Raw genomic sequence first — 22407 nt, forward strand, 5'->3', positions numbered from 1 at the left:
TAATAACAGAGTAGCGACAGCGTGGGGGTGGGGGCGCAATGCAGATAGTCTGGGTAGTGCCGTGTCTTTGGCATCATTAAAAGTGAAGGCTGTTATTTTATCAAATCAATTCTCTGCAATTATTATTACTTGATTAAACTAATCATGTACATGTAATTAACTAGGAAGTCAGGGCACCAAGGAAAATCTTCAGATTACAAAGTTATAATTTTCCTAATATAACTCTTCAGATATTTTAATATCTGATCAATTAGTCTTCTAATTAATGAATTATTCTTTACCTCACATTAGTCTTATTCCAAACGCCATTTGATCAGCTGTTCAGGAGTCTTATGGCTTGGGGGTAGAAGCTGTTTAGAAGCCTCTTGGACCTAGACTTGGCGCTCCGGTACCGCGTGCCGTGCGGTAGCAGAGAGAACAGTCTATGACTAGGGTGGCTGGAGTCTTTGACAATTTTTAGGGCCTTCCTCTGACACCGCCTGGTATAGAGGTCCTGGATGGCAGGAAGCTTGGCCCCAGTGATGTATTGGGCCGTACGCACTACCCTCTGTAGTGCCTTGCGGTCGGAGGCCGAGCAGTTGCTGTAACGGTTGTCGTCGGGAATGGAGGACCAAAACGCAGCAGGAATGTGGATGCTCATCTTGTATTTATTTTAAGTCAAGAGAACACCAAAATAACAAACAAAGAACGCACGAACAACAAAAGTGTTGTCATGCTCACACATGCAAAACAAGAAACAATCTCCCACAACACTACACCAAACAATTACCCATATATAGGACTCTCAATCAGAGGCAACGCGAAAGCACCTGCCTCCAATTGAGAGTCCAACCCCCCATAAACCTACACATAGAAATACCACAAACCAGAAAGAACATAGAACATAGACCAAAACCCGGAAATAATAAATCAAACACCCTACTACAAAAATCACCACCCCGAACCACATAAACAAAATACCCTCTGCCACGTCCTGACCAAACTACAATAACAAATAACCCTTATACTGGTCAGGACGTGACAGTTGCCATACCAGGCAGTGATGCAACCCGTCAGGATGCTCTCGATGGTGCAGCTGTAGTGAGGACCCATGCCAAATATTTTCAGTCTCCTGAGGGGGAATAGGTTTTGTCGTGCCCTCTTCACGACTGTCTTGGTGTGCTTGGACCATGTTTGTTTGTTTGTTTGTTTGTTTGTTTGTTTGTTGGTGATGTGGACACCAGGGAACTTGAAGCTCTCAACCTGCTCCACTACAGACCTGTCGATGAGAATGGGAGCTTGCTCGGTCCTCCTTTTCCTGTAGTCCACAATCATCTCCTTTGTCTTGATCACGTTGAGGGAGAGGTTGTTGTCGTCCTTGCACAACACAGTGAGGTCTCTGATCTCCTCCCTATAGGCTGTCTCATCGTTGTCAGGGATCAGGCCTACCACTGTTGTGTCATCGGCAAATTTAATGATGGTGTTGGAGTTGTGCCTGGTCGTGTAGTCATGAGTGAACAGGGAGTACAGGAGGGGACTGAGCACGCACCCCTGAGGGGCCCCCGTGTTGAGGATCAGCGTGGCGGATGTGTTGTTACCTACCCTTACCACCTGGGGGCGGCCCGTCAGGAAGTCCAGGATCCAGTTGCAGAGTGAGGTGTTTAGTCCCGGGGTCCTTAGCTTAGTGATGAGCTTTGTGGGCACTATGGTGTTGAATGCTGAGCTGTAGTCAATGAACAGCATTCTCACATAGGTGTTCCTGTTGTCCAGGTGGGAAAGGACAGTGTGGAGTGCGATTGAGATTATCATCTGTGGATCTGTTGGGGTGGTACGTGATTTGGAGTGGGTCTAGGGTATCTGGAATGATGCTGTTGATGTGAGCCATGACCAGCCTTTCAAATCACATCATGGCTACCTACGTGAGTGCAACGGGCGGTAATGGTTTAGGCAGGTTACCTTTGCTTCCTTGGGCACAGGGACTATGGTGGTCTGCTTGAAACATGTAGGTATTACAGACTCGGTCAGGGAGAGGTTGAAAAAGTCAGTGAATACACTTGCCAGTTAGTCCGTGCATGCTTTGAGTACACGTCCTGGTAATCCGTCAGGCCCAGCGGCTTTGTAAATGTTGACCTGTTTAAAGGTCTTGCTCACATCGGCTACCATCACACAGTCATCCGGAACACCTGGTGCTCTTATGCATGCTCCAGTGTTACTTGTCTCAAAGCGAGCATAAAAGGCATTTAGCTCGTCTGGTAGGTTTGCGTCACAGGGCAGAACACAGCTGGGTTTCCCTTTTAGTCCGTAATAGTTTTCAAGCCCTGCCACAGCCGATGAGCATCAAAGCCGGTGTAGTAGGATTCAATCTTAATCCTGTATTGACGCTTTGCCTGTTTGATGGTTCGTCTGAGGGTGTAGCGGGATTTCTCATAAGCGTCCCGCTCCTTGAAAACGGCAGCTCTAACCTTTAACTCGATGAGGATGTTAACTGTAATCCATGGGTTCTGGTTGGGATATGAACGTAAAGTCACTGTTGGGACGATGTCGTCGATGCACTTATTGATGAAGCCGATAACTGAGGTGGTATACTCCTCAATGCCATTGGATGAATCCCGTAACATATTTCAGTCTGTGCTAGCCAAAACAGTCCTGTAGCGTAGCATGTGCGTCATCTGACCACTTCCGTATTGAGCGGGTCACTGGTACTTTCTACTTTAGTTTTTGCTTGTAAGCAGGAATCAAGCCAATCAGTTGTGTTGTGACAAGGTAGGGTTGGTATACAGAAGATAGCCCTATTTGGTAAATGTCCATATGGCAAGAACAGCTCAAATAAGCAAAGAGAAATGACAGTCCATCATTACTTTAAGACATGAATGTCAGTCAATCCGGAACATTACAAGAACTTTCAAAGTTTCTTCAAGTGGAGTCACAAAAACCATCAAGCTCTCTTGAGGACCGCCACAGGAAAGGAAGACCCAGAGTTGCCTCTGCTGCAGAGGATAATTAGATTTACCAGCTTCAGAAATTGCAGCCCAAATAAATCCTTCAAATTCTGTGTGAATCAGGCTTTCGTGGTCGAATTGCTGCAAAGAAACCACTACTAAAGGACACAAATAATAAGAAGAGACATGCTTGGGCCAAGAAACATGAGCAATGGTCATTAGACCTGTGTTAATCTGTCCTTTTGTCTGTTGGACTAAATTTGAGATTTTTGGTTCTAACCGCCGTCTCTTTGTGATACGCAGAGTAGCTGAACAGATGATCTCCGCATGTGTGGTTCCCACCGTGAAGCATGGAGGTGTGACGGTACTTTGCTGGTGACACTGCCAGTGATTTATTTAGAATTCAAGACACACTTAACCAGCAAGGCTACCACAGATTTCTGCAGCGATACGCCATTCCATTTGGTTTCTGCTTAGTGGGACTGTCATTTGTTTTTCAACAAGACAATGACCCAACACACATCCAGGCTGTGTAAGGGCTATTTGACCAAGGAGGAGGGTAATGGAGTTCTGCATCAGATGATCTAGCCTCCACAATCACCCGACCTCAACCAAATTGAGATGGTTTGGAAGAATTTGAACACAGCGTGAAGGAAAAGCAGTCAACAAGTGCTCAGCATATGTGGGAACTCTTTACATGTACAAATTACCTCAACTAATCTGTACCACCGCACATCGACTCGGTACCGGTACCCCCTGTATATAGCCTTGCTATTGTTATTTTATTGTTACTTGTCACGTTCTGACCTTAGTATGAGGTCATTTTTCCATAGTAGATTGGTCAGGGCGTGACAGGAGGGTGTTTTTGTCTATGTATTTTGGGTTTTCTGTTTTCTATGTGTGTTGTCTAGATTGTTGTCCTATGTTGTATTTTCTATGTTGGTGCTGGGTATGGTTTCCAATCAGAGGCAGGTGTTTTTCGTTGTCTATGATTGGAAGCCATACTTAGGCAGCCTGTTTTTCATGTGGTTTTGTGGGTGGTTGTTTTCCGTTTCGTTGTTTGTACCTGATGGGACTGTTGTTGATCGTTTTGTTATTGTGCAAAGTGTTTTAATTAAAAGTAAATATGAGCACCTCACATGCTGCATTTTGGTCTCCTTTAGACGACCCCTATTACATTACTTTTTATAATTTTTTACTTTAGTTTATTTGGTAATGTCACGACTCCCACCGACGGTGGCTCCCCCTCCTGCTCGGGTGGCGCTCGGCGGTCGTCGTCACCGGCCTAGTAGCTGCCACTGATTCCCTTTTGTTTTCCGCCTTTCCGTTATTGTTTGCACCTGTTCTGTGTTGGGTTGATTAGCGGGGCTATATTAGCCAGTAGGCCCGCCTGCTCTTTGTGCGGTATTGTTTCTCTGATTGTATTGCTTGTGTATACGCTGACGGTGTTTTGCGCTAGTGCGTTTTTGCGCCGACTGTGTTTGTCCCCTGTGTTTGGGGCACTTTGTTTTGTGTGCGCTCAGATTGCTGTTTGGGGTGGCTTGTGTTTTCGCTGTTGGGCTCATTAAAAGCCATTACCCGATATTGCTGCTTCCTGTGTCTGATTCCTCTCCTACAACGCCCAAGCCTTACAGGTAAATATTTTCTTAACTCTTCTTGATCTGCACTGTTGGTAATGGGGTTGTAAGGAAGCATTTCACGGTAAGGTCTACACTTGTTGTATTTGGCTCGTGACAAATAAAGTTTGATTTGGATCAGTAGGTGTCCAAACTTCTGACTGGTACTGTATATCTTCATTTATTATTTTCCCCTAACCCTACCACCCCTCCCCTAATTGGAGTAAACTAAAGGACAACAACACTTAGGCTTCTGCTTCCAGCTTGTTCATACTATATACAATTTATGGACACAGTATGTTTTACAATAGTTATATTTTGTTTGTTTTTAGTCCCATCCTTCAGCTACCCTCAACCCTTCCCATCTATCTCTGAAGACCATCCAGTTTTGATTTATATTTGCAATATATTTTACAACTGTGCTGTTTCACAAAAGTTTTGAACCTTAAAACATTTTACGAACACAGTATATTTTACATTAGTTATATTGTTATTTTTAGTCCCACCCTTTAGTGCCACTCAACCACTCCCATCTATCTCTGAAAACCATCCGGTTTTGATTTCTATTTGCCCTATATGTTTCGCAAAAGTTCTGTACCTTTCTATTCTCAACTTCTACAGATTGTAAATTGAAAATATATTTTTTTGCTAAAAGTATTATTATATTATTGATCGATTTGACTATGACTTTTCAAATCACCAAGCAGTGCTATTTGTAGAGTTGGCTCCAGGTAAATGTTGAAATTCTTCAGCCATTCCTGAACCTGTGACCAAAACCAAGCTACAGTATCAAAACAAATAATCGAATGATTCGGTCTCTTCGCAGCAAAATCTGCAGAATTGCGATGGTGTATCCCCCATATATATAACATTCTATTGGTTGCAATAATGTTGTATAATAATTTAAATAGATATGTCTATTTTGGTCCTTAAATGAAACTGATGTGCTTTTAATTTCAATTTTTTTTTTTTTTACCAATTTTCATCTTTAATACATGGCCGACAGACAAGTTCCTTACTTTCTCCCCCTTCCTCTTGCCTCTTCCATTTTTGCAGTAATGCTGCAATTAGTTGGTTGTAATTTTGAGTAGAGCAGACATTTCCATATATTTTTGTTAGCTCCATGTTGTTACAACACGGTAATGTAAAAGTTGTATTTTTTTTAACGATCCAATACATAATATAATACACTTGTCATAATTTGGTTGTAATCCAGAGAGGTTAGAAAAATGATCTAGATCCTCTGAGGCTGTGGAGGGTTCCTGAAACCGTTACTCTTCAGTTGTAACACACACTCCCTCCCTCACACGCACTCTCTCTCGCTCTCCATTTCTCACATAAACACACACACACACCACTCTCTCTCCCACAAAGCATACACACACTGCTCCCAACTTTAAAAACATTAGCCACTAATAAGAATGTAAGGAGCACTACACATGGTTGATGATATTACTAGGTTAACTAGCTTGTCCTACGTTGCATATAATCAATGCGGTGCCTGTCAATTTGTCATCAAATCACAGCCTAATTCAACTTGGCCAAACGGGTGATAATTTAACAAAAGCGCATTTGCGAAAAAAAGCACATTCGTTGCACAAATGTACCTAACCATAAACATTAATGCCTTTCTTAAAATCATTACACAGAAGTATATATTTTTAAACCTGCATATTTAGTTCAAATGAATGCATGTTAGCAGGCAATATTAACTAGGGAAATTGTGTCACTTCTCTTGCATTTAGTGCAAGCAGAGTCAGGATATATGCAACAGTTTGGGCTGCCTGGCTCGTTGCGAACTGTTTCTTCCTAGCAAAGACCGTAATTAATTTGCCAGAAATTTACAGAATTATGACATAACATTGAAGATTGTGCAATGTAACAGCAATATTTAGACTTAGGGTTGCCACCCGTTTGACAAAATACGTGATGTTTCCGTATTTCACTGAAAGAATAAACGTTTTGTTTTCGAAATGATAGTTTCCGGATTTGACCATATTAGTGACCAAAGGCTCGTATTTCTGTGTGTTAAGTATTATTTGATAGAGCAGTCTGAGTGGTTGTAGGCAGCAGCAGGCTTGTCAGCATTCATTCAAACAGTACTTTACTGCGTTTGCAAGCAGCTCTTCGCAATGCTTGAAGCATAGCGCTGTTTATGACTAGAAGCCTATCAACTCCCGAGATTAGGCTGGCAATACTAAAGTGCCTATAAGAATATCCAATAGTCAAAGGTATATCAAATACAAATGGTATAGAGAGAAATAGTCGACGCGTCATAATTCCTATAATAACTACAACCTAAAACTTCTTAACTGGGAATATTGAACCACCAGCTTTCATATGTTCTCATGTTCTGAGCAAGGAACTTAACCATTAGCTTTTTTACATGGCACATATTGCACTTTTATTTTCTTCTCCAACACTTTGTTTTTGCGTTATTTAAACCAAATTGAACATGTTTCATTATTTATTTGAGACTAAATAGATGTTATTTATGTATTATGTTAAGTTAAAATAAGAGTTCATTGTTCCTTCAGTATTATTTATATATATATAATCTCGTCCGATTAATCGGTATCGGCTTTTTTTGGCCCGCCAATAATCGGTATCGGCGTTGAAATATCATAATCGGTCGACCTCTAATCAAAACACCAATAGTTCTAGGCTGTGAGAAATATCACTGATATAATTATACTGAAAGAAAGCTTCTAAGAACTAGTGTTGCACGGTATACTGACAATATCATGTTACTAAGATGTCGTGATACTTATGATCCCAACATTTTAGGATACCGTAGTATTTCATATTACCACATTTTCCGGCCCTACTGATCTAAAGAAGCTGTTATAAGGGTCTGTTAGAAAATGTTCATAAATTCAGTTACATTGTTTAAGCAACAGACACTTACATGGCAGTTGGATATTACCCAGTTAAGCATGAAGTGTGCTTAAATAATAGTTCCCTTTGGTGTGGTAGTAAGTTTTATTATGGTTTATATTGTAATGAGGTCACTGAGGTCACTGCTGATCCTCATCGTAGAGGAGCATGGTGACTTATTGTTGGCTTGGCGGCCAGGTGCGGGTACTATTGGCTAATGGAATTAAATGGCTAATGACTGACTGCTCATTCTAAACCCACACTGGTGGGGGGTGGGGGTGGGGGGTGGTGGTGGTGTAAGTAGGATGGGTCAGAATAGTGGGTATTTTTAGGCTTGACCATATCTGTGGGCCTGGTCAGATCTGCTGCAGTGCTTTTAGGCTTATGGAAACAGGCTTTAATTCCCTTTCAATCCTTTTTATTAGCCAATGACCTCAGGCTCAATTAGCAAGCAGCCACTGCCAGGATTTCACTGAATGGAAAGGGGCACGAAACTTACAAAATCGAAGGGAATGGAACATTAGCAGAGAGACTGTGAGAGGGAACAGATCCAGACTGAGACAATACTGCAAACAGGGAAACGACTCAAGTGAAGGACAGAAGGAGAGAGGAGGGAAGCGGATTGGTCAGGTGGCTGATGGTGGGGGCTACGGTACGGCCCTCTTTTGCCCTCCTGGAGTGGATATTGCTATGATAACAGATGCTGAATGTAACAGCCAGTAGAAGAGCTTGAGCACTGGTGAGGGATGGACGTGGAGCCTGTACTGCAAGTGGGGGGTATGGAGCTACCAGCGGGAGCCATGGCTCAGGCACACAGACACAGGGTGAGTGAGAGGGTGAGTGAGAGGGTGAGTGAGAGGGTGAGTGAGAGGGTGAGTGAGAGGGTGAGTGAGAGGGTGAGTGAGAGGGTGAGTGAGAGGGTGAGGAGTAGTTCTGAGCACTGCTCCATAAAAACCCTCTATGACTGAGCCATGCAGCCTGACCGTGTCTCACTTAGGAAGATAAAATAATCTGTAATTTTTTATTTGCCTTTTTTATCCAGCTCAGTTTATTTTTTTTTCAAAAGGTTGTAAACTTTCAACACCCTTAAGGTGATTTGAGTCACATTGTAGCAAAGTTACAATGCAACCATTTAATGCTAACTTGCTCAGTTATATTGGTAAGGTAGATAGAATCTCCCCTCTAAGCATATGCTGTCAAATGTTTTTCTTTGCAGTTGATAGAGGTCAGCTTTCTGAAAGAGGATTATGGATGTGTACTGAATTTTGCTGTTGTGCGGTCCCGGTTCTCTACAAAAATGAAGTGGATAATTGACTGAATGCAATAGGGCAGGGGTAGGCAACTAGATTTAAACTGCGGGCTGGAACATAATTATAATAATTTGCACACTGCAAATTGAACACAAGCAAGCCCAAAAAGAGATTATATTTGAAAATAATAATTTCATAACTTGATTACATTGACACGATCACATCTCTTTTTATTTGTGGGAATACTTGGCAACACATTTCCAAAATTAGACAAAAATTCAGCAAAATATTTCTGTATTTGTTTGGGGCCCCCGGAAAAATCACTTGTGGGGCGGTATTGGCCCGCGGGCCGCCTATTGCTGACTCCCTGCAATGGAGAGTATTATGGTGGAAACAGTTCTTATAGCCGACAAGAACTTTTGAATGTCAGATTGGCAGTTACCTCAATTCCGGCTTCAACTTAGACTCATCTGCCCTGGGCTTTTTCTGTAATTACAAGCCAATTTTCGGGGTATCAAGAGGAAACGCCTGCGTTAGAGGCAAGACGGGGAGTTCTGGTTAGATTAAAGCAAAGGTAAAACTGGCCACCTCTTCCCTCTAGTCTATTGGCCAATGTACAGTCACTTGATCATAATATGAATGACCTCCGATTGCGCATTTGCTACCAACAGAACTTGCGTAACTGCAAATATTCTCTGCTTTTCTGAAACATGGCTTTTGAACAAGCTATCCGCCATGACAATCCAACTCAATGGATTCTCCATTCTCCGAGTGGACACGACAGTGAAGTCAGGGAAATCGAGAGAGGAAGAGGGGTTTGCCTCTTCGTCAACAACAACATGGTGTGCTGACTCGAGCGCAGTGGACCCCATTGTTCACTCATCTTGGAATACCTGATGGTCAAATGCCGACCCTTCTACCTCCCGAGGGAATTTTAAGCTGTTATTGACTGTTGTATACATTCCATTTAACGAACTGTACAAGGCTATAAACAAGCAGGAAAACTTGCACCCAGAGGCTGCTTTCCTTGTTGCCAGCGATTTTAATTATGCGTCGTTAAGACACGTGATGCCCAACTTCCATCAACATGCTTCCTTTGCCACTAGGGGTGATAAGGTCCGAGACCCCTGTTACTCTACCCGCAAGCATACAAGGCCCTCCCTCGTCCCCCATTCGGCAAATCGGATCATGACTCCGTACTCCTGTTTCCTGTTTACAAGCAGAAGCTCAAACAGGAAGTACCCATAACTCTCGCCTTTGAGAAATGGTCATCAGAATCAGAGATTATGCTACAGGACTGCTTTTGCTAGCTCTGACTGAAATATGTTCTGAGGTGCCGCCGATAGCATTGACGATCTAACAACCTCTGTCACTGGCGACATTAGGAAATGCATCGTCGACGTTGTCCCCACTGTGATGGTTTACTGCTTCCTCAATCAAAGCCCTGGATTAAAGATGCACTGCAGAAATCTCTCCACCATTTCCTGGTTGCTAAGGTTGCTAAAATTCTAATAGTTCGCCTAATTTCAGTTTGTGACAAAGGCAAGCATAGTGTAGAGAATCGTTGTTCCTTCTAAACCACTGTGAAATATATATTTTCCATAACCAACAATATTGTATTTTCAGCTTTGAAGCTGATGTCCAAACCGAAAGTAAAAGATGCAAAAACGAAACTTAAGAACAGGAAGTATAGAAATAATGTGCATAGAACAGATTTACCGCTTTTTAAACTTGCTTTCAATGAGAATGACAGATCTATAACTCACATTTCTGTGATTTTGGTCTGCTTAATTGCAGCTTTAACACAGAGGTTGTCGCTAAACTAAAGGACAGGGCTAAAGCACATAAGGCTATCGCAGACAACCCTGAGGCTACTGCTGAGGACAGGAACAATTACAAGAAGTCCTGCTACGGCCTCCGCAGAGTCCTCAAATGAGCAAAGGGACAATACAGAACCTAGGAGGCTCATGGTTTTCACCCCCTTCCATAGACTTACACAGTAATTATGACGTTCTCCAGCCTATCGGAGCTCTTGCAGCATGAACTGACATGTTGCCCACCCAATCAAAGGATCAGAGAATGAATCTAGTACTGAAAGCCTAAGATGCAGCTAGCTAGCTAGCACTGCAGTGCAAAAAAAATGTGAATGGTTGACTGAAAGAGAGAGAGAAGACAATAGTTGAACAGTTTTTGAACAAATTAATTTCTTCCAAAATGAAGAAGCAAGACAGCTCGTAATTTTATTTCAGTTTCACTTGCTTAGCTAGCAAATACAGCTAGCTAGTTTAGCCTACTAATCAAACAGAGGGATGCTATGTTAGCTAGCTGGCTATGACTATCCAACACAACACTGGAACTCTTTCAAGGTAAGCTTTTGGTTTTACTCATTTATTACCACCGCGGCCCGCCAGTGTAACTGCTTACTTGACTGTACACTAACTTTACTGCATGATCGTAGCGGGTTGACTAAAGCATTAGTTCTATTAGCTATGTTGACTATGATGTTACTTTAGCAAATATAGTGACAAAGATCTAGGCTATGTGTAGCAGTTATGATATGGTTTGGCTTGGAAAGGTTTTTTGTCTGGTCACTTACAGCTAATGTGTTGTGCATTGAAGTCCACAAGCGACGGGACAAGGTGAGTGGAGGAGAGCGCATAACGTTAGATGTGAGAAGGAATACAACGTGGCTGCTATGAAATAGAACTGTGTGTACGCGTGATCAGGGGTGTATTCATTCCGATGATTCTGTTGAAAAAAACATTCTTAAAAGGAAGCAAACTGAACAAAACAGGGATGAACATACCTGAATTTGTCCAATAGAAACTCTTTTGCAACTGTTGGACTAATGATTGCACCCTGTATCAGCTAGATGCAGGCAAGAGTGTGCAATCCGGTATTGAATGTTTCACTGTTTGTTCATGTGTCACTGTCACCTCATATTTTTCTCTCGACCTGTTTGCACCAACGTTTGTAACTTTCATTCATAGGCTAGGTTGTAGCAACCTCATGATGGGTATAGGGAAAATTTGAGTATCATGTAGTAGCCTAAACCTATTGCTGTTACATTGAACAGATTGAATGGAAAATGAATGAGGCATCCAATAAACTGGCCATGCTCATGAAGAAAAAATTATCGCCCTACCTCATCTTAAACGGCACTGACCGTCACTGGTATAGGAATAAGGTGGAATGATATTACACAGGCTCCGCCGCATGTGGCAGGGGCTCCAGTCCATTACAGATTACAAGGAAGAACCAGGCATGATCTGCCCAATGATGCCTTCTACCAGACGAACTCAATGCATTTTATGCATGCGTCGACAATAAACACTGTGTTGTGTGTGAAGGCCCCACCGACCCAGAGGACTGGGTGATCTCGCTCTCCAAGGCCGACTTGAGTAAGGGCTTTAATCAGGTCAACACTCGCAAGGCCACAGGGCCAGACTGTATTCCAGAGCATGTTCTCAGAGCATGCACAAAACAGCTGGCAGGCATATTACCGGTCATTTTCATCCTCTCCTTGTCCCGGTCTGTAATCCCCACATGTTTTAAACTGACCACCATCATTCCTGTTCCAAAGAATTTGTAAGGCTTCATGCCACAATGACTACCACCCTGTAGGACTCACATCTGTAATCAGGCACACATCAACTCCATCATCCCAGACACCCTAGACCCACAATTTGCATACCCACCCAACAGATCGATAGGCGACGCAATCTCAATTGCACTCCACATTGCCCTCACCCAACTAGATAAGAGGAATAGCTATGTGAGTATGCTGTTTGTTGACTACAGCTCAGCGTTCAACACCATTATCCCCTCCAAGGTCGTCACCAAGCTTAGGACCCTGGGACTGAACACCTCCCTCTGCAACTGGATCCTGGACTGTCGGACCGTCCCTAAATGGTAAGGGTCAGCAACATCACCTCTGCCACTTTGACCCTCAACACGGGGGCCCAACAGGGATGTGTGCTTAGTTCCCTCCTATACTCTTTGTTCACCCACGACTGCGTGACCACACACGACTCCAACAAAAACCTCTCCATCAACATCACTAAGGCAAAGGAGCTGATCGTGGACTACAGGAAATGGGGGGGTGGCACGCCCCCATCCACATTGCTGGGGCTGTAGTGGAGTGGGTCGAGAGCTTCAAGTTCCTTGGTGTCCAAATCAAAACGGACTTAAAATGGTTCACATACAGGTGCAAAGTAGTGACGAAGGTGCGGGTTCTACAGCTGCACCATTGAGAGAATCTTGACTTGCTGCATCACTGCTCGGTGTTTGGTAACAGCACTGCCCTCGATCACATGGTGATACAGAGGGTGGTGTGGACAGCCAGGTACATCACTGGGGCCGAGCTCCCTGACATCCAGGTGGCAAATCGCATCTCTGTATGTCTGGCAGACATACAACCGGCTCATCAGTTCATGCCAACCGGGTCAGGAGGGATTAGCCAGTGAAGTTGGAAGTCCCGCCCAGTTGACTAAATCAAAATGGCGACAGTCCTCAATGGTGCTGACCATGCTAGCACAGGCTTTTGGACACTAATGGTTTCCTAACCCCCCCAGACGTTTAATATTTTTGTTTTAACCCTAAACTGGCACACATGACTCAATTAGTCCTCAAGCCTTTGACTAATTGAATAAGGTGTGCAAGTTTAGGGTGAAAACTAAAATGTGGAACGTCTGCAGGGGGCCTGAGGAGAGGGTTGTTGAAACCCTGCTAGAGGACTCCTATATCTTCATGGCCAGGACATACAGCACCAGTCAAAAGTTTGGACACACCTACTCATTCAAGGGTTTTTCTTTATTTTTACTATTTTCTACATTGTAGAATAATAGTGAAGACATCAAACTATGAAATAACGCACATGGAATCATGTAGTTACCAAAAAAGTGTTTAATAAATCAAAATATATTTTAGATTCTTCAAAGTAGCCACCCGTTTTCCCTAATGACAGTTTTGCACACTCTTGGCATTCTCTCAACCAGCTTCAGAGGTAGTCACCTGGAATGCATTTCAAATAACAGGTGTGCCTTGTTAAAAGTTAATTTGTAGAATTGCTTCTTAATGCATTTGAGCCAATCACTTGTGTTGTGACAATGTAGGGGTGGTATACAGTAGAGGTCGACCGATTAATCGGAATGGCCGATTAATTAGGGCCGATTTCAGGTTTTCATAACAATCGGTAATCGGTTAGCCAATTTAACCTCTATGGGCTAGGTGGAGCAACTTCAGAAGCTGCTCTAGCTTGGCCCAGTCACGCTCCGTGCTTGCCCTCAGATTTATTCCTTTTTATCTAGTGATAGTGATGCACAAGCTAGACCTATTTGAAACCTCAGCATCTACTGGCAGTATTTACCCGCAGATTCAGAAGCTCGAAAACCCCATTTGAAATAAAGCTTAAAGCCCATTTTTTGATTTTTTTTTACGTTTAAAAGGATCAAACAAAACAATTCGATGGTTTTATTTTAGTTTGTTTTACAGACAACGATAATCGTTTCGGCATAGTTCGTTTTTTATTTCTATTTCAGTTTACTAACATTTTTCCAATTTTAGTTTTTATTTTAGTTTCAGTTTTTGTTAACTACAATAACCTTGAAGAATTCCTTTCTTACCTCAGTGAGCCACGAAATTCCTAGTTTTGAAGAACTTTACTGGAAGCTGTGCCACAACATTTTCCACCACATGGGCCAGCCCCCTAGCAATTCGACTTCTTGCTAATGAGCTTCAACCCCTTGCCATTTGAGTGACTGCTAGTAAGATGTACACACAGCAGAGTGAGAGAGCTCAATGATGTGGTGCACATATGATGTAGTACACCATTATCGGGGACCACTTTTGGCTCGTGAGTGCTACTTTCATAACGACTGGCTAAAAAGTATACAAAAGCACCAGAGAATCTCTTTAAGACCCATTTTTATTTCTAGTGTATAGCAGGGCTCTCCAACCCTGTTTCTGGAGAGCTACCCTCCTGTAAGTTTTGTTTCAACACCAGTTGTAACTAACTTGATTCAGTTTATCAACCAGCTGATTATTTTAATCCGGTGCTCAAGATTAGGATTGGAGTAAAAACCTACGGGATGGTAGCTCTCCAGGAAAAAGGTTGGAGAGTCCTGCTTTATAAGCCTATTTCTTGTTCCTCGAAAACTATAAAACTGGCCAACTGGACACACCATGGAAATTGTACTTGGAATAATAGCCTTGCCAGTTCAGTGGAACTCTTATTTCTATGCTAAGCCTCTTCTAAGGTGCAAGACGTCACACACCACTAAAGATGGCTTTTGAACTTTTGAAGTTGCTCTGATCTGGCAAGGCTATTATTCCAAGTACAATTTCCAAGGTTTGTCCAGTTGGCCAGTTTTATAGTTAGAAGTGACTTCACTTTTCGATTAACAGTAATATTTTGGGTTACATAACACGTTTATTTTGGATTCCGTGCAATAAATATAGAAGCTCACCTTTTCAAGATAGTACACTGACACACATCAAGGTAATCCTGAATAACTCTCACACTTCACTCTCTTCTCTCCACTTTAAGACAAGGCTGCATGTAAACAAACTAGGCCACAAGCACATACCCAATTCGGCTCCAAAAGCACACCACAGTGGTTTATCTGTTAAAGCATTCAAAATTCAAGTGCTCTCTCAGAATAAGGAATCTGTTCATTTCTATCTCAAGGCTGACATGCATATATACTACACCCATGATGTACATATCTATTATTAATGGAATACCATTAGGCTACTGTTACATGGAAAGTATTGTTATTCTTATAGGTGTAGGGTGATTTCTTGTGACCAGATCTTCTAATCTTTTGATCCAGGTTTCAAGTGAATTGAAGTTAGGGATGTATAAATTGTACTCTCTTTTGCTCCTTCAGCAAATCCAGTTTGTGGAAGACAAGCAAGAGTTCAGCAGGTTTCCTACCAAGGCAGGACGACGCTCCCTGTCTCGATCGATCTCTCAGTCATCCACCGACAGCTACAGCTCAGGTACTATACCCACACAAACACGCACACAGCTATGTATGGATTGCTTGACCCTTTCTTGCTGACTTTTCCCATCGGTCTCATTTCCTAGCTGCGTCCTACACAGACAGCTCTGACGATGAAACTTCACCACGGGACAAAACACAGCTCAATTCCAAGGGCACCAACGACTTCTGTGTGAAGAACATCAAACAGGCCGAATTTGGTCGCCGCGAGATTGAGATTGCAGAACAAGGTAGGATAACATGGTTCTGTGACCTGTCACCTCTCACACAAAGAACAATACAATACAATCAGTGTCCAGTGATAAACCTCAACATCCCGAGGGTGCTCCCAGGTATAAGTACTGGTTGTTGGTTATTTAAAGCATGTTCTTGAAATTTGCTGTCTTATGGCATGAATCTCTTAGGCGACTCGATGGGTAAGGGTCTTTGATCCTAGGTAATATCGGGAAATGTCAATTAAACTACTACTGGCGTCAATCAGGATGCAATGAGCAACAAAGACATTTCTGTGAACAAGGGACAGTAAAGTATATCTACATCTAAATATTGCTCCTGCCAGGACTTTGGGTCTGTTGCGCAGAAATGTACTAGAGTCTCACCCTCCAAGGCAAGGATTGGCCAAGTCAGATTGACAGAGACACTGATTGGAGGGGAGAGTATGTCATAAGAAAGAACAGCATCGCTCAGTTCTGTGCATGACTGAAATACTCTAGCAGCTAGAGTCTAGCTTGTTATCTATATTAAGCTTGTTATTTATATTTAGATTGACCTCAACCAATCTGTCGGCAGATATGGCTTCTGCTCTTAAGGGATTCAGAAATGTCTCCTGTGTAGTACTATTAGGCTTTTCTCTGGTTTTGCTAATCAGTCATTCGAAGTGCAACTACATCACATCAGAGAGAGAAACATAGTGAGCTCCAAAAGTATTGGGACAGTGACACATTTTTTGTTGTTTTGGCTCTGTACTCCAGCAATTTGGATTTTAAATTACACAACGACTATAAGGTTAAGTTGGGTATTTTCAACTATTTAGAAATTACAGCACTTTTTGTCATTGGCCCCATTTTAGGGAACCAAAAGTATTGGGACAAATTCATGTGTATTAAAGTAGTAACATCTTTAGTAGTTGGTCCCATATTCCTAGCATGTAATGATTACATCAAGCTTGTGACTCTACAAACTTGTTGGATGCATGATGAGTGAGAAAGTTAGACGCACACATATCATACCCCCAAGACAGGCTAACCTCTCACCATTACAATAACAGGAGAGGTTAGCATTTTTTGGGGGGGGGTGTAGGATATTTATGCCTCTAACTTTCTCCCTCATCATTATTCACAATTCATTCAGGATTATCAGTAATCATGGTAGCATCCCACATTAATTTAGAAGTGTTTAGAAAAATATTCTTATTTACAATAAAAGTGACTCCAGAATTATCATTCTTTACCATTCATTTCTATTGGGCACATAATAATCTGAAACACAACCAAAACAATTCGCAGAGTGGAGTCACAAACTTGATGTAGCACGCAATGACTGAGTACGCAATGACTGAGTACGCAATGACTGAGTACGCAATGACTGAGTACGCAATGACTGAGTACGCAATGACTGAGTACGCAATGACTGAGTACGCAATGACTGAGTACGCAATGACTGAGTACGCAATGACTGAGTACGGGACCAAATACTTACCTATTTACTACTTTAATACACATATAAGTGAATTTACTTTTGATCCCCTAATATGGGGGGGAGCCAGAGACTATGTACAAAAAGTGCTGTAATCTCTATGGTTTACCTGATATGGATGAAAATTCCCTAAAATGAAAGCTGACAGTCTGCACTTCAACCTCATAGTCATTGTATAATTTCAAATCCAGAGTGGTGGTGTACAGAGCCAAAACAATACTTATGGAGCTCAATGTATTATGCAGAAAGATCTAACATTGTTTACAGGTTCAGACACCTTTGATGAAGTTCTAAGTCTATCATTCTTGTGTTTAATTTCAGACATTATTCCCCAAATAATTTAGATTCGATGTGTTGTCCTTGACCTAAATGTTTTGTGATATGCAGCATTGCAGGTCTGACGTGGTTGTTGTTACAGACACAATGTACAGCCATCCTTTGCTGGAAACGGGACATAATAAGTTGAGCACTGGGATTAATTGTTACAGTGTAAGGATGAGTAAGTGTATTTTATTGGTGTTGCGTTGCAGCTTAATCTACACCCATAACACTGTCTGCACAACCCCAGAGCTTGATATGGAGTGTTCATCCTCTAAAGAATTGGCAGGTTGCAAATGGCATAGCTTATTTTAGGGTATTTGAATTTATGGAGCTAAGAAGGTTCTGATGCAGGAAATTCTTTGAGAGCCTCATTTATGAGAGATATTTGTGGGAAGGTCTTTATAGTCAGACCACTTTTCTGGTGTCTACTCTGAATGTGGCTATCAAGTTTTGGGATCTCCTCTCTCTTGCTCCATCTCCTTTGCTCTCTTTATCACCCCACTTTCTCACTCCTCTCTCTCTCGGTCGCTTGCTCGCTCTCTCCTCACAGATATGTCAGCATTAATCTCGCTCAGGAAGAGAGCCCAGGGAGAGAAGCCACTTGCTGGGGCTAAAATCGTTGGCTGCACTCACATCACTGCCCAGACTGCAGTAAGATAACTATCCCTGTCTTACCTATCATAGTGCCAAGGCTACACAGGGACATCTTTCTCCTAATGAAGTAGGATTTGAAGGTCACAGAGGCTTCTTCAGTAACCAAGTTGGCCCTATTGTTTACACTAACTTACACTGTCTCCATTACCCAAGCTTTGCTGCAGTGAAATATCTCTCCCTTACTTAGGCTACATACCCAAATATCAGTGCCATGACTGCAGTATGATCTTTCTAACAACAGTATCTCTACTGTACCTAACCACCACTGCTCTGCTACATTTTGCTCTGTGACTAAAAATGGTAGCTGGCTCATCTCATGACAGTCCATAAATAATATACAGTGTCTCTAAAGCCTTGTTCACATTGGCGGTTTGAAGTGACTCGAATTCTATTTATTTGCATATCTGATTTGAATCTGTTCTTTTTCCTGCAGTCTGAACAGCCAAAAAGCACATGGAATCAGATATTTCAAGCCACATTTCAAACCACCTTCGTATCTGATTCCTGGTCATGTGACTTGTGTCTGAACAGTCAAATCTGATTTATTTGCCCTCAAGTGGTTTTTAGACTGTTATTCAGCATATCTTTTCGCTTGCTAGCTACTCTGTTGACAATTTGACAAGAACATGTGGTAGCTAACTAGCTTGTTAATTGTTTACAAACAAATGAGTGAATGTGCTAGAAGCTAAACAGCTACCTAGTTGGCTGTCTGCTGTGGCTAGCCAAGAATCTTATCCTTTGAGGCTTTAAGTGTTCTTTCCCTAGGATTTTGAACATTCAAAGCAACTGGGAAATGTCCATGGCAGGCATTGTTGTCACCTTAGCATGCTACATAACTTCTGAGTGATAGGAAGCACAAGCGCAACCACCGATCAGCCTACACCCCAGCACACTCACACATGTTGTTACTATGACAACTAGTGTAGCCTTGTTAGCAAATGACTGCTCCCTGGACTCACATCTGATTTGGTCACTTGTAACTTACTGTTTGGACAGGCAGTAGTCCAAATCATATTTGAAAAACAAAACTGATTTCAGAATTAAGGCTTGCAGTGTGAACAAGGCTTTATACCCTGTTAGTGTCTAAGATTTAATAAGCAGATGGAGTATATTGGTGATGTTAATATGCTATTATATATTTACAGTGTCAGTCAAAAGTTTGGACACAGCTACTCATTCAAGGGTTTTTCTTTATTTGTTACTATTTTCTACATTTTAGAATAATAGTAAAGACATCAAAACTATGTAGTAACCAGAAAAGTGTTAAACAAATCAAAATATATTTTCTATTTTAGATTCTTCAAAGTAGCCACCCTTTACCTTGATGACAGCTTTGCACACGCTTGGCATTCTCTCAAACAGCTTCATGAGGTAGTCACCTGGAATGCGTTTCAATTAACAGGTGTGCCTTGTTAAAAGTTGTTGAATTTCTTTCCTTCTTGAGCCAATCAGTTGTGTTGTGACAAGGAAGGGGTGGTATATAGAAGATAGCCCTATTTGGTAAAAGACCAAGTCCATATTATGGCAAGAACAGTTCAAATAAGCAAAGAGAAACAACAGAAGGTCAGTCAATCTGGAACATTTCAAGAACTTTGAAAGTTCCTTCAAGTGCAGTCGCAAAAACCATCAAGGGCTATGATGAAACTGGCTCTCATGAGGACCGCCACAGGAAAGGAAGACACAGTGTTGCAGAGGATAAGTTCATTAGAGTTACTAACCTCAGAAATTGCAGCCCAAATAAATGCTTAACAGACATCAACATCAACTGTTCAGAGGAGACTGTGTGAATCAGGCCTTCATGGTTGAATTGCTGCAAAGAAACCACTACTAAAATGGACACCAATAAGAAGAAGACACATGCTTGGGCCAAAAAACACTAGCAATGGACATTAGACCAGTGGAAATATGTCCTTTGTTCGGATGAGTCCAAATGTGAGATTTTTGGTTCCAAACGCCGTGTCTTTGTGAGACGCAGAGTAGGTGAACGGATGATCTCAGCATGTGTGGTACCCACCGTGAAGCATGGAAGAGGTGGTGTGATGGTGCTTTTCTTGTGACACTGTCAGTGATTTATTTAGAATTCAAGACACAGTTAACCAGCATGGCTACCACAGCGATACGCCATCCCACCTGGTAAGCGCTTAGTGCGTCAAAAACAACAACACAGAGTTACACATGGAATAAACAAACGTAGAGTCAATAACACAATAGTAAATCTGTATACGGTGTGTGCAAATGAAGTAAGGAGGTAAGTCAATAAATAGGCCATAGTGGCGAAGAAATGACAATTTAGCATTAACACTGGAGTGATAGATGTGCAGATGAGGATGTGCAAGTAGAAATACTGGTGTGCAAAAGAGCAGAAAAAAAAGAAAACAAAATATGGGGATAGGTAGATAGCCCATCTAGCCAACTATTTACAGATGGGCTGTGTGCAGCGATTGGTAAGCTGCTCTGACAGATGATGCTTGAAGTTAGTGAGGGAGATAAGTCTCCAACTTCAGTGATTTTTGCAATTCGTTCCAGTCATTGGCAGTTGAGAACTGGAAGGAAAGGTGGCCAAAAGAGGTGTTGGCTTTGGGGATGACAAGTGAAATATACCTGCTGGAGCCAATGCTACGGGTGGGTGTTGCTATGGTGACCAGTGAGCTGAGATAAGGCGGAGCTTTACCTAGCAAAGACTTATAGATGACCTAGAGCCAGTGGGTTTTGCGACAAAGATGTAGCGAGGACCAACCAACGAGAGCATACAGGTCGCAATGGTGGGTAGTATATGGAGCTTTGGTGACAAAACGGATGGCACTGTGATAGACTGCATCCAATTTGCTGAGTAGAGTGTTGGAGGCTATTTTGTAAATGACATCGCCGAAGTCAAGGATCGGCAGGATAGTTCGTTTTTTACGAGGGTATGTTTGGCAGAATGAAGTCAGACCCGTCCAGAGTAGTGATGCTAAGCGGGCGGGCGGGTGCGGGCAGTGATCGGTTGAAGAGCATGCATTTAGTTTTACTAGCATTTAAGAGCAGTTGGAGGCCATGGAAGGAGTGTTGTATGGCATTGAGGCTCGTTTGGAGGTTTGTTAACACATTGTCCAAAGAAGGGCCAGATGTATACAGAATGGTGACGTCTGCGTAGAGGTGGATCAAAGAATCACCCACAGCAAGAGCGACGTCGTTGATATATACAGAGAAAAGAGTCGGCCCGAGAATTGAATCCTGTGGCACCCCCATAGAGACTGCCAGAGGACCGGACAACAGGCCCTCCGATTTGACACACTGAACTCTATCTGAGAAGTAGTTAGTGAACCAGGCGAGGCTTGATTGATAGAGTCGAAAGCCTTGGCCAGATCGATGAAGACTGCTGCACAGTACTGTTATTTTATTGATTGTGGTTATGATATCGTTTAGGACCTTAGAAACTTGAGCGTGGCTGAGGTGCACCCGTGACCAGCTCGGTAAGGTCTACAACAGGTGTAGACCTTACCTTGAAATATTTACTTACAAGCCCTTAACGAACAATGCAATTCAAGCAATAAACGAAAAGAGAAAAAAAATCGAATCAATCAAAAAAGAACACAAAACATTTACATAACAATGACAAGGCTATATACAGGGGGTACTGGTACATGATTCCATATGTGTTATTTCATAGTTTTGATGTCTTCACTATTATTCTACAATGTAGAAAATAGTAAAAAAATAAAAAACCCTTGAATGAGTAGATGTCCAAACTTTTGACTGGTACTGTATATACAGTAGGCTAAATATATTGAAAGGTCTGCTCTCTTTTGTGTTCTGTATTGCCTATCAGCTATTTATGATACAGAATATTACCTGTACATCTATTGTTCTTGTTCCTCTCATTCAACCTCCTCGCTCTGCACTCAGGTGTTGATTGAGACTCTGGTGGCACTGGGGGCCCAGTGTCGCTGGACAGCCTGTAACATCTACTCCACACAGAATGAGGTGGCAGCTGCCCTCTCAGAGATCGGTAAGTAGAAGCTTTCAACATGACTACTTTACAGCTTTGTTACAGTAATGGCTTCTATGTGGAACAGAATGAGAGACTGACTGT

The 22407-nt window shown here is 42.2% G+C and overlaps 1 protein-coding gene across 2 annotated transcripts in view; it reads left to right on the forward strand.

Moving 5' to 3' along the window:
- Nucleotides 1-22407, forward strand: part of LOC115207796 (S-adenosylhomocysteine hydrolase-like protein 1) — a 63495-nt gene that overhangs the window by 16347 nt on the left and 24741 nt on the right. Inside the window, exons 1-5 of one of the 2 annotated variants that reach the window (XM_029775281.1) lie at nt 7972-8235; nt 15552-15663; nt 15752-15895; nt 18232-18332; nt 22221-22323. In XM_029775281.1, coding sequence (XP_029631141.1) covers nt 8158-8235; nt 15552-15663; nt 15752-15895; nt 18232-18332; nt 22221-22323 — 538 coding nt within the window. In that variant the 5' untranslated portion in view covers nt 7972-8157. Of the gene's footprint in view, nt 1-7971; nt 8236-15551; nt 15664-15751; nt 15896-18231; nt 18333-22220; nt 22324-22407 lie in introns of those variants that run through there. The other variant, XM_029775280.1, reaches the window with a different exon arrangement.

This window comes from Salmo trutta, chromosome 14 (assembly GCF_901001165.1).
Source record: "Salmo trutta chromosome 14, fSalTru1.1, whole genome shotgun sequence".
NCBI lineage: Eukaryota > Metazoa > Chordata > Actinopteri > Salmoniformes > Salmonidae > Salmo > Salmo trutta.